This window comes from Lissotriton vulgaris, chromosome 2_1 (genome assembly GCF_964263255.1).
Source record: "Lissotriton vulgaris chromosome 2_1, aLisVul1.2, whole genome shotgun sequence".
In the NCBI taxonomy this organism is placed as follows: Eukaryota; Metazoa; Chordata; class Amphibia; order Caudata; family Salamandridae; genus Lissotriton; species Lissotriton vulgaris.
The window spans coordinates 398,251,208-398,263,827 of record NC_141687.1 but is presented as its reverse complement, the minus strand read 5'-3'; the positions used below and the strand labels follow the sequence as shown (position 1 = coordinate 398,263,827).

General features: G+C 46.6%; 1 protein-coding gene across 1 annotated transcript in view; it reads left to right on the top strand.

Annotated features, from left to right (window-relative positions):
* Positions 1-12,151, top strand: part of SUMO1 (small ubiquitin like modifier 1) — a 108,962-nt gene extending 96,811 nt beyond the window's left edge. The window contains exon 5 of the mRNA XM_086955261.1: positions 10,723-12,151. Coding sequence (XP_086811387.1) covers positions 10,723-10,791 — 69 coding nt within the window. The 3' untranslated portion in view covers positions 10,792-12,151. The remainder of the gene's footprint in view (positions 1-10,722) is intronic.
* The last annotated feature ends 469 nt before the right edge of the window (positions 12,152-12,620 follow it).

Below are 12,620 nucleotides of genomic sequence, written 5' to 3'. Positions count from 1 at the left end.
CCTTGCATGAGGAAGGTATGGACTGTGATAAGTAAGGGTGAACGTGACCCTGCAGAGAGCTTTTGATGAAGGATGAAAGTAAGACATCTTCATAAGAAGTAACTTTGAGAGAGTTGAGTATGTCAGCAAGCTCTTACAGAGATGGGGCTTTGTGGCATTCTGAAAAAAAGGGGTTGGAGATGAAGAAGACTTGGTGTTATTACTGTCAGATATTCTATAAAATTACATCATATTTACAAATAGGAGCATCGAGAGGCAGTTTTAACCCCTCCCACGCTTGTGACGGAACCGCTCCGCCACACCCCTCGGGTGGGCTGTGCTGGTGACGGAGCGGTTCCATCACGGCCCACTCGCCGCGCCTGCGCGGCGCTGATTTCGCGCCTGCGAGGCGCGTTCTATTGAGCGGGCTGGGCCGTGACGGAACCGCTCCGTCACAAGCACAGACCACCTGAGGGGCGTGACGGAGCGGTTCCGTCACAAGCGTCTGAGTGCCGTGCGGCGCCCCCCGCCACTTAGCCTTGCGGTGGAATTGCCGCCGCAACAAAAGGGTTAAAAATTTTGCCGTCTGCCACCTGCCCTCCCTTCTTAACGTGAGCAAAGAAAAAATGGGAGGGATGGGGAATACAGAGGTTTCAACTGGCATCCTAGCTCTGGTTCCGAGTCCTACTCAAGAGCTTTTTGAGTAAGAGGACGCTGATCCCTCACCCAGGCGAAGCGGAATGCTTCACTTCATATTCTGGCCTCCTCCTAACCTCCTATAACAAGTTTGTACTCTTGGAGGGGAATCAAAAAGGGGGCTCCAAGGGTAGCTTTTTTGTGTGGACAGTGAATCTCTTCGTCAGTCCCTTACAACTTAACCTATTAGCTCAGTAAAATGCTTGGTTGAGATCTTGCATATTCGAAGTGCAACTGTCTCCAATATTCTGCAAAACACTCCGTTTTAAATGTGCTTTTACAACTAAAATAAAATATTCCATTAAGCAAGCGTAATATATTGCACTACCAGGATATTTATCCCTCTGTTTCTAGCAGATTGGGTTAAAACAAGCACACAGGCTTTAATTTTAGGCTCGCATACATTTGCATTTTAGATACTATTTATACCCAGCAGATTAGTTAGTCCGAGCAGGTGTAGAAAACCAGGGATCCCTTCTTGTCCTGATGAAATTCCCCATGCCCACTTTAGTGGTAGATTAGGCATGAAACATGTCAACAAATTGTAGACTCTGAGTGTCTTAATTCACCCTTTTGTTTAAATATATGCCACAGTAGGGGCATTTTTGCAACTTATTCATGTTGGCTGCACCTCTAGGACAGTAGATCTCAGCCAAGTATTTTGCCAAGTTTAGTGGTTTGAGTTGCGTGGACTGACAAAGAGATTTTCTCCTCCCACCAAAGAGGTCCCTGGAGCCTGGTTTCTGGAGTAAGCAGGGGTCCCAGTGATGAAGAAAGAAGCCACCTCGTATGTGTGCGAGGGTCCAGCATCTTTTGTCGAAGCACCTTCCAGGCACAGACGATGTCTTTGTAAACCTGTTTAGCAGACACAATCTACACTCGCAGGAATGGGAGCTGAATCTCAAGATTATCTAATTTCAACAGTGGTACACTCCAGACAAAAACCTGCTTGCCACTGTCCAATAAAAAAGTGCCCATTCTTCGCATCCAGGTCACCAGACTCGCAATATTAGGGGAATGCTTTGTGGTTAATCTGCTCAGGGATATTTACACGAATTCATACAGTGGTATACAAAATGTGGAACGTGTTAATGACCTTGATCTTAGTTGGTTCAACATGGGCCAGGCAAGTATGGTACTCAGGGTTGCTCAAAATGTTCTTTCTGCCAAACTGTTCAAACGTAGTGATAATGCCAGCTGTTGAAGTTGATCGGCCAAGTTCAAAGTCACTTAATGTTTTGGTGTGTCTTCTGAAGGCATAGAATTTGGATATTGAAACTTACTGTGATTGTGCATAAAAGTTCTTCAGGATGCACTTTTCCCTGCAACATGGACTTGCTGTGTAGCTAAGTGGGAATGCTTCCTTCACTACTATGAACACGTCTGTGTAGCTGCTCACAGTTATACATTCACACAAAGTGTGCAACCTTTACTCCGTAAAAAGAAAGCAGGTCTGGCCTATACTTCCATTTGTGTACACTTTTCTGCAGTAGCTGATTACTTACAAATAAGGCAGTCCATTTATCTTCAAAAAATATCAGCCATTGAAGCCGTAATGTAAAGCTTGAGAAGAGTTATCCCAACTAGAGTGCCACGTGTCTACTTGGGATCTAAATATTGTCTCAGCAAAACTTCAGGATCATCCTATAGAGCGACTGCACTCGTACTTGCTGCAGGCACTTGCAAAGAAACTTGCTAGTTGCTTTTCTGGTAGCAGTCTTGTTCATGTGCCTACAATGCATTCCAAATGGAATCAGTGGACGACCATTTGGCCAAAGACAAAGTAGACTTGCACAAATATCCACAGATACGTCTAAAGATGCTATCGCCTTTTCACTTCAAACAATTGAATATCCAGCATTCTTCTCAAATGCTTTAATGGTGGCAAAGAGGGCGTTGCCTTCATTAGATATCTAAAACGCTCTCATCGTTTAATTGGACATGGCTAGACCTAGGCAAAAGATAAAGCGGTTGTTTCCTTTGCTCTCTCACATCTTGTGAAAGCCATTTCTTAAGGACACATAGCCGGAAGGATTGTGCGAAGCATTTTGGATTGTTCATTTGTTATACAGGCTTAAACAGACCACTCACCCACTGACTTTCCGAAAGCTCTCTCCAGAAAGGCACAACCACAGATATTTGCAAGGCAGCGAGCAAAATGGTAAGCTCCTAACTTATTATTTACTAAACGTTACTGGTGTTGACATTCCTGCTATAAAAGAATAAATAGGTCAAATGGTTTTAAAGACATTTACTACAGCTACCTCTCCTTTCTGTCCTCATCAGCCTTGCGGGCATGGGGGCACTGCTTTAAAGTCTGCGCACAATATGTGATCTGCTGTCACACAGTGGTGCAAACGGTAAATGTGTTTTACCTTTATCTGTGTACAGCTTGTTAGTTTGTAGATATACATGTGTCAGACTCCACCCCTGTGGTGTAAAGTTAAGGCTTTGCTAGTTTGACTTTACTAAGCAGTTCATCTTTAATTCTAGACACAAAAGGAGAAACGACTATTCCCATTAGGGAAAAAATACGCCATTATATGGTGTAGCCTTTGTTCTGATGCATTGTGGGTTTTCTAATAACGAGGCATCTTCCAAACTGAAACTTCTGTATTGAAGTAAACAACTTGTAATATTCCTAACTCCACACTAATTGGCAGGGCAGTGAACTCCATGTGATCTACAGCATGACATGCTACAAACTGTTAGGTACAGGTAAGCACCAATTGCCATATTTTGAACCAGAAGTGATGGGAGCAGAATTTGAAATAGTTAAGTATAGTTATGTGATGTACCAGTTCTAGAAGGCCCGATGCCGCTCATGGGATCCAGATGAGAATAATGAAGAAATATGTTGTGAAGAAACTTTAGATTGGTTTCGGGCATTATTGCTCTTTCTGCATTTCCCTCATGATCCACTTCCTCTCTTTAATAAGAATGTAATCCAGATCTATTTGACAATAAATATGCGAGGTCTAAAGCTCCAAGTTAGGGTTGAAATGAAGGTAAATATTTGTACTTTTACGATAAGTAATTACTACCATACCCCCTTGTCAGGTGGTCTGGTAAATCCAACCTTTATAAAGTATAGAGATGTTAATTGTGGGCTAAAGGGCGTGAGACTCTGGTCCCTGGGTGTACTCGGTATGACTCCTTTAGCTGGTCCCCTATATTCCTATCAGGACTTCGTCCGTCTGAGACCTGCAATGACTTCCATGCCATTTTACCTGCTCGCCAGACATTCTTCAGGATGCATTTTACTGCACTTGTTTCAGTATTCATGGTAAGTCATCGACAACCTGCCATGTTAGCCCCCCCACCCCCTACTACCACTCCTCTGAAAGAATCGGGCTTTCTCATTAATACCAGATCTTTAGTGAAAAATATCGCTTTTCGCGATTTCGTTACAGCCCGAAAGCCCACATGGGTTTTCCTTACCGAAACCTGGGCAACTGGTCGAGGCTGTGCCGGATGGATATTCTTTAGCTAGACTGGATAGAGTAGGGCGCAGAGGAGGTGGCCTTGGAATTCTTTACAAGACCTCTCACACCTGTCACACCACTCAACTTTCCAGGTCTTCCGACCTCTTTCAAGCCCTGCATTTTCTTATAAAATCTTCCGAGGTCGCTCCCTTTGTGGGTATCTTGGTATACAGACCTCCTGGGTCTAGAACAGACTTTAGCCAGTCCCTTCTTAATATCCTGGAGCCCTGCTTCGGAGCAGCCAACCTGACAGTTTTGGGTGACCTAAATTTTCATTTGGATAACCCTGATTCTAAAGATTCTTCGAATCTCCTCGACTCACTATCCGCATGTGATTTAGTGCAACTGGTCAAACACCCCACGCATCAGGCAGGCCACACACTAGATGCAGTCTTCTCCAACGATGACAGGCTTAAAATAGAAGTCCCTATTCCACTGTCCTGGTCGGACCACTTTGCGGTTCCTTTGGAGCTTGTGCTCGCCATGAATGATGCCTACTAAGACAAGTGTCCCTAGTCACACCAAGTTCAGGAGGAACCTTAAGAAAATTACAAGCACCTAGATAGCCCCACTAATGCAAAACTACAAATCTGACCTCTATGAGGATACCAATCTAGCAGCTTCGGAATTGTCCAAAGCCATTAGTGCAGCAGTCGATGTGCTGGCTCCTCTCGCCTCCTGTTACTCTGCGAGAAAGAAACCCTCTGCACCCTGGTTTTCGGAGCCTCTTAGGCTCATGAGACAAGGGTGCAGTAGGCAAGAAAGGCTTTGGCGAACAAGCTGGAATCTGAAGGAGAGGGATAAACACAAGTTACTCCTCAAGGAGTACAAGTTGGAAATCATCAGAGTTAAGCAAGAGTACTTTGCTAACCTGACAATGACTCTCTCCTCGCCCAGAGATCTCTTCAAAATAGTGGACTCGCTCTGCACGTTACAGATACAGGACCCTGTTGCAGGCACCCAGGAATTCTGTGATAAAATCGCAGGATTCTTCCACTCGAAGATTGAGGACATCTACTTGAATCTTGAAGCACAAAGATCTGTTACCTCTCCCCCTCCTGTCCCCCTTTCTCCGCTCCCAAAGGAGGTCTCTTCCATCACCCCCAAGAGGCTGGTAGAGTTTCCGCCTTTATCCTATCAGGAGCTTGACCTGCTTTTAAGTAAGACAAGGTCGGGATCCCCATTGGATCCGTGTCCCCTTAAAGTCCTGAAGGAATGTAGAGACTCCCTGCTCCCTTTTCTACTTGACATCATGAATAGGGCCATGAGAGAGGGCATTTTTCCATCTGAATGGAAGAATGCGGTAGTCAAGCCCCTAGTCAAGCCCCTCCTAAAGAAACCCACACTTGATCCAGAGGGGCTCAAGAATTATCGCCCCATTTCTTTGCTCCCAGCACCTGCAAAGATGCTTGAGACGTATCTCAATCAACATCTGGCGGCATTTCTTGACTCCTCTGATCTTTTGGATCAATCCCAGCATGGCTTCAGGAAACACCATAGTACCGAGTCAGCCCTTACGGTCGTATTGAACAACATCCGTATGGAGGTAGACCAGGGACATTCCACCGTCCTGGTCCTTTTAGATCTCACGGCTGCCTTTGATACCCTGTCCCCCTCGGTGCTAACATCTCGCCTGAGGGAAATAGGGGTGGAAGGGGCGGCCTTGAGTCTGCTGGCTTCCTTTCTCGACCAGAGGGTACAGAGGGTGAAGCTGGGAGATTTTCTATCTCCATCCCTACCTGTGCAATGTGGGGTCCCTCAGGGGTCGGCATTAAGTCCGACCCTGTTTAACATCTACGTGACCCCACTTGCCAGGTTGGTTAGATCTTTTGGGATGGAGGTAGTCTTCCATTTTGCACACCATATCGCGCTGCCTATTTTAACGCTACCTTTTGACTATTTTGTTTAGTTTGTGTTCATTAGCCCTTGCTTTTAATGCTGGCCCCTTACTTGCATATTAATTGGCTCCCGCACCGCCGGTTTGGCGGATTTGGTTCACGGGTGGTGGAGGGAACTTTGGGCGCCATATTGGAGTGGTGCCGAGGCGGAGGGGACGACAGCTGCGAGCGCTCTAGCGCTCTGTACAGCCAGAGGGACGCCTACTTAAAGCTCCCTGGGGAGCGCAGCGGTCGTGCCTTCCCTGTGCCTGAGTCGTGCCTGAGTCGTGCCTGAGTCGTGCCTGAGTCGTGCCAGTCTGCGCCCCGGAGGCTTCCGAGGCGACGGGCAGGACTGGGCTATAGTTTTGCACTTTGTTTGTATATGAGTGCACCATGCTCCACTACTCGGGATCGGAACTTCGCTCTTGGCAACAGACTAATAGCTCTTGCCGCACGGTATTCCCTGCGCGCCACAAGGGTAAGAGTCGCTGCCCTGAGTGTGGCTGGCGCCCGCAGAGACATCTGGCCTGTGCACCGCAGAAGGCGGCAGTCAGCGTCAAACATCTGGGCTTACTGCTTAACACTAGATCTCTCGGCCGGCATGCTCTGGATATCTTTGACCTGTTGGAGTCAGAAAAACCATTGTTTCTGATGCTCACCGAGACGTGGCTCGGCGAGTCATCCAACCCAGATATTGCCACAGCTATCCCGCCCGAGTATAACATCTTCAGGCAGGATAGGCTGAAGGGGTGTGGAGGCGGGGTAGCACTGATAGTAAACAAAAGTGCCACCTGTACCATCATTCCCTCTGACGTGATTAAGGAGTGCGAATCCCTTGCCTTTTCTATTGTTCTTTCACCACACCAATCTGTGAAAGGTCTTCTCGTTTATCGACCTCCAGGGCCCACAGGCTCTTTCTTTGAAGAGTTCCAGTCGGTGACCTCATCTCTGTTACTTACGTCAGAGCATTGTATAGTCGCCGGGGACTTTAATGTCCACATGGACGTTGAAATGGATGCCGACGCGATTAAAATGCTGGATGTTACAGCCCCTCTGGGCCTGGTACCCTATCACGTTGGACCGACCCATGAGAAGGGGCATACCCTGGATCTGACTTTCTCTACGACCCCCATAGAGATGCTTGCTCCTATCCAGGTGCTTTGGTCTGATCACAGGCTGGTTAAATTTTTTCTTTTTGAAGTCCGGAAGCCTTCCGGTGCCCCCCGGCAAGCTTCCCAGGGATTTAGGGCACTCCACCGGGTCACTCCGGAACTACTGGCACAGTCCTGTGCGGACCATCCCTGTGCTTTGACTGGGGATCTAGATGAGGATGTTGAGCGACTGCAGGCCTGGCTCTTAGAGAGGCTAAATGATCTTGCCCCTCTGAGACCCCCTCGCAAACTTGATAAAGGTGCATCCGCCCCATGGTTTACGGAAGCGCTGGCGGCTTCACGTCGACAATGCAAGGTAGCGGAAAGAGCATGGCGCGTGAAATACGACTCGACAGCGAAACTCGCCTACAGGTCCTTGGCGAAAGCTTATCATCATGATATCCTTTCTGAGAAGAAGGCTTATTTCGCGAGAAAAATCGAAGCTGCCTCCAATTCCTGTAAGGAGCTTTTTGCCATTGTGCGGGAGTTTACGACTTCACGCGCTGCGTCGACTCAGACTCCCCCTCCTGCGCCTTGGGTCAGGGCGATCGCGGACTTTTTTACCTCTAAGATCCAATTGATCCAGGACTCTTTCCCTGTGCAGGAGCCTGAGACGCCCGGCCGGGCGGAGAATGCCGCTGTTACCCTGCCCAGTGCAGGTGTGGCCTTGGCAGTCTTTCCTCCTCTCTCTATGACCGCTTCATTTGATCTGATGGCTTGTCTTAAATCAGGTTCTCCCCGGGATGCCTGCCCCGCCAAGTTTCTGGCAAAAATGGCAGCTATCATTAATCCATATGTGAACCCCCTGCTGAACTGTTCTCTTGCACAGGGTGTGGTTCCCCAGTCTTGGAAGCAGGCGATGATTATCCCCTTGCTCAAAAAGCCCGGTTTGGATGCGGAGGTGTTGGCGAATTATAGGCCTATCTCGCTCCTGCCTGCTTTCGCGAAGATCATTGAAAAGCATGTGCACAAGGTGCTTGCCGATTACCTGGAGTCCCATGACCTACTGCACCCCACTCAATCGGGTTTCCGCACCAATCTTAGCACTGAAACAGCTCTCCTGGAAGTCTCGGAGGCGATTAAGGAGGTGCTGGATTCGGGTGGCAGGGCGATGCTGGTGATGTTAGATCTGTCGGCGGCCTTCGAAACCGTCCCCCATGAGGGTCTTCTCGCAAGACTCTCAGAGATTGGTCTCCGGGGGACGGTGCTCCAGTGGTTTCGTTTCGTTCCTGGCAGGCCGTCGACAAACGGTCTGGGCCTCTGCCTGCTCCGCCGAGATGTCGCCATTGGGTGTCGGAGTTCCTCAGGGCTCAGTATTGAGCCCAACTCTATTTAACATCTTCATGACCCCTCTGGCGGCTCTGGCGGAGTCTTTCGGGGCTCAGATCGTTTCCTACGCTGATAACACCCAGCTCCTCTTCACCTGTGAGAGGGGTGCGGATTTCGATGGAGGTAGGATCCAGGGTTGCCTTGAGGCTGTATTTCAGTGGTTCCAACATAACAGCCTCAAGTGCAACTCGGATAAATCCGAGGTCCTCTTCTTCGGGTGCAGTTCGGATCCGGACTGGAAAGTGTGGTGGCCAGAGAACATGTTCCCACCAGCAAGTTCGTCCCAGGTGGCAAAAAACCTCGGGATTAAGATTGACAACGGCCTCACACTGCGCTCGCAGATAATTGGTCTTACTGGCACCTGCTTTGGCCTGCTCCGGATGCTGCGTAAGTTTCTCCCTCTGTTATCGGAGGAACACAGGAAGATCACAGTGCAGGCGATCATTGGCTCGAGAATTGACTACTCTAACATTCTTTATCTCGGCCTGCCAGAATATCTGCTTCAACGGTTACAGGTGGTCCAGAATTCGGCAGCACGGGCCATCTTTGGACTATCGCGCCGTGCCAGAGCCTCGGGCCTCCTGGAGGCACTGCACTGGCTTCCTGTCCGGAAGCGGATAATTTTTAAGACCCTGACTCTGGCATATAAAGCTTTGCACGCCTCCGGAGCGAAATACCTCCCAAAAAGGCTGACCTTCTACCATCCAGCCAGGTCGCTGAGGTCAGAATCCTTGTTTCTTGCTGCAGTGCCTCGTGTTAAGAGGGCACGCATTGGAGGCCACTCTTAGATTATTGGCGCCCCAGCTGTGGAATAAGCTGCCAGTGGCCCTGCGTAGCACCCCAAACTTGTTGGCTTTTAGGAAGGGGCTCAAAACCTGGCTTTTTACTTCTTAGTTTTTTCCTGGGCTTTTCTGGTTTTTTTCTCTCTGTCCTTTATTTGTTTTTTCCTGTTATGTTATGAGATTGGTGTGCAATTCAAAGCGTCGGGACACTCTTTTGAGTAGCCGTACGCTATATAAAATCCAGTATAACATAACATAACATATGCAGATGACACACAGATCTTGGTGTCCCTCTCTCACCCTGATGGCTCGTCCCCGTGCAACTTTAGGAACTGCATGGAAGCAGTGTCACAATGGATGATTTACAATTCATTAAAGTTGAACGGCGAGAAAACTGAGATCTTGGTGTTCGGCCCCAACAATAACATCTGGTCACCTGAATGGTGGCCGCCCTCGCTGGGGTCTTGTCCCACCCCCACGGAGTCAGCGCAGAATCTGGGAGTACTGATTGAACCTACCCTCTCCATGACTTTGCAGGTAAATAGAACTGTTGCTACCTGCTGGGGGATCATCAAAATACTCAGGAAAATAAAACATTACCTGTCCCCCCAGGCGCGGAAGCAAGTGGTAGTAGCACTTGTCGCCTCGCGACTCGACTACTGTACCGCCCTATACATCGGTATGAATAAGAGCCTAACACAGCGTCTTCAGACAGCCCAAAATGTGCCTGCCAAATTCTTTCTGGACGCTCCCAGACTAGCGTCATCAACAGCAGCTAGGAAAGCTTGGCTTCCTATTGAAGCGAGGATCACCTTTAAAGTGCTCTGCCTGACTCATAGTGCACTTTCTGGCAATGGTGCAGGAGGGGTCAAGAAACTGCTGGCCCCCTCTGTCTCGGGCAGACTCTTACACTCTTCTTCAAAGAACTTGCTTGTGGTACCTCGCTTCCGCAAGAGCAGATGGGGCGGTAGGGCCTTTTCTTCAATTGCCCCTAAGCTATGGAACACCCTTCCATGTGAAATTAAAGCTCAGTCTTCTGTTCTGCGTTTCCGAAAAGCACTAAAAACATGGCTGTTTGCAAGGGCGTACTTGTAGTTATTTTTCTATTGCTTCCTTGTTTTTTTCTGTTAGGCGCCTTGATGCCTTCGGGCTAAGTCGCACGTTATAAGATTCTTTTCATTTCATTAATGGAACAACCAGTAGTAGAGTTTGGGCTTAAGTACCGATGGAATCCCTTCCAACCCTAAAAGCCTGCTTATTCTCCCGAGACCCATAGATCCCAGGAGTCTACTTTTAGCCATAATAAACATAGTGAAAAAAACGTGTAACATGAAGTGGATATAAAAAGTGCCATTTACAAATGTTTTTGCTTGCACTAGCACCATCCTGTAGTCTCAAATTGATTCTTGTTTTCTATTTACAGCTCGGGATGGAAGAGGAAGATGTCATTGAAGTTTATCAAGAACAGACGGGCGGTCACTCGAAAGCTTAAATATTCTGGGAATTTTCTTGGGTCATCCTAACTTCTCCTTCCTCTCTCCTCCCATCCTTTCCTAAAACCTTGAAATGCGTTTTTATATTTTAATTATAATTCTTTTGTTATGTGTTCAACACTGAAATGGAACTGGCAGATAGATCTATGATTCTGTTTTCATTTCCATAACTATGATCTAAATACAAGCTCTAGCTGTATACAGTCATCATTAGTGATTCACTTGTGGACCATACGAGCCCTGTATCACCCTCCCTCAAGCCATCTATTTCTGATTCAAACACTCTTGTCCACCAGGAGCCATTATTGAAAAAGACACACTTTTCTGGTATCTGGAAGTTCCTCCAACATCCGAACTACCAAAGCCTGTCATCAATTGTCTCCTGGACTCTGTATCTTTTATTTTCAGGGTTATGTTGACCATATCGTTCCAGTGTAAGTAAACCGAGATTGGTGTTCTATTCAGCAACATTGTATATTTCCCCAGTCGGATAGGAGCAACGTGGAAATTGTTTTTTATGGGAAATGGGGGATGGCATGTTTGAGTTTTTGTATTTCTCCCAAAAAGATGGCTGTGCTTAAAGGAAAAAAAAGCCAGTTTACAATTCTTTTTTGATTGAAGACCATGCTATAAGAACTGGGAAACATTTTCTTTCAATTATGGATCCCCACATGCAGCAAAAACAAAAGCGGGTAATTTCATTTGACAGTTGTAATTGTGGACGTTTCACTTGGGTTTCAGCAAGAGAGTATTTTTTGTCTGTACTAGCTACGTTAAAATAAAAGGAAAACATTTTTTAAAAACAGTCCATTAGCATTTGTTAACTGCCTTCATGGAAAATGAGTGGCGAAACCACATTTGTCGTCTTACAATTCAAATTCTTTGCACTTCAGTTAAGAAAACTGATTAGCACAATATGTGTTAGGCACTTATTATGTGAAATAATATCAGCTAAGCCTATCCTGCGTTTACACATTCATGTTTTAAATCTCAAATGCAGGGATATTTTTTTAGGGATACATTGAGGTAGTTGTTGGTATCCAGGAGTTTTTTTTTCTCAACTCTTGGGGCACTTACCTCTTGTTTGGTGCATTTATTTTTGTCAACTGTAAAATCTATCCAGCAAATACTTTTAACTGTGCCCATTGAAGAGACTCTCCTGCGGGCATAAGGACATTCGCATAATTTTTTGACTCGTGGAATATACATGAATATTATTCTGTCATAAAAAGGGGTTAAGAAACCTCACCAACTTAGTTTGACAAATTCAATATCAAGTCAAAACTTGTGCATGCGATTTTTATCCTGTTTGTCTGTTATTTCCTCACCTTGCAATAAAGGTCCTTTTTATATGTGTTACTATGTTATACTTACAGTGTGTTTTATATCTGACTTTGCTGAAACTGATTCTTTTATTTCTTGTGGCCTCTGAGGCTAAGGGATATCATCTTTTGTATTGTTAATGAGTAAGTGCTACGTAGGACCACCGCAATCGGTAGCTTAAGCTATGCCATCTGAAACTGTTAATGTCTGTGCAGCTCCTCCCTATTGTTCTTTTCTGTGGCCGGTGCCCTCAGGGACTGTTGGGTTGTTGCCATGTTAAGTAACCAACGTGAGCTATTCCTGGTGTAGCAAAACACGTAATCTTTATGCTCCTGTAAGTTAGAGAACCTTATTTCAGTAGTTTTACAGATACTCCTTGAAAATGTTTCCTCTAGCAACACAGAAGCACATTCTCATTTGTTCAATTAGAAGAGGCTTGCACAATCTGTCTGTTTTACCTTGATGCAAGCACTGGATTGTAGCCTTGTACATCTATTCCCATTTT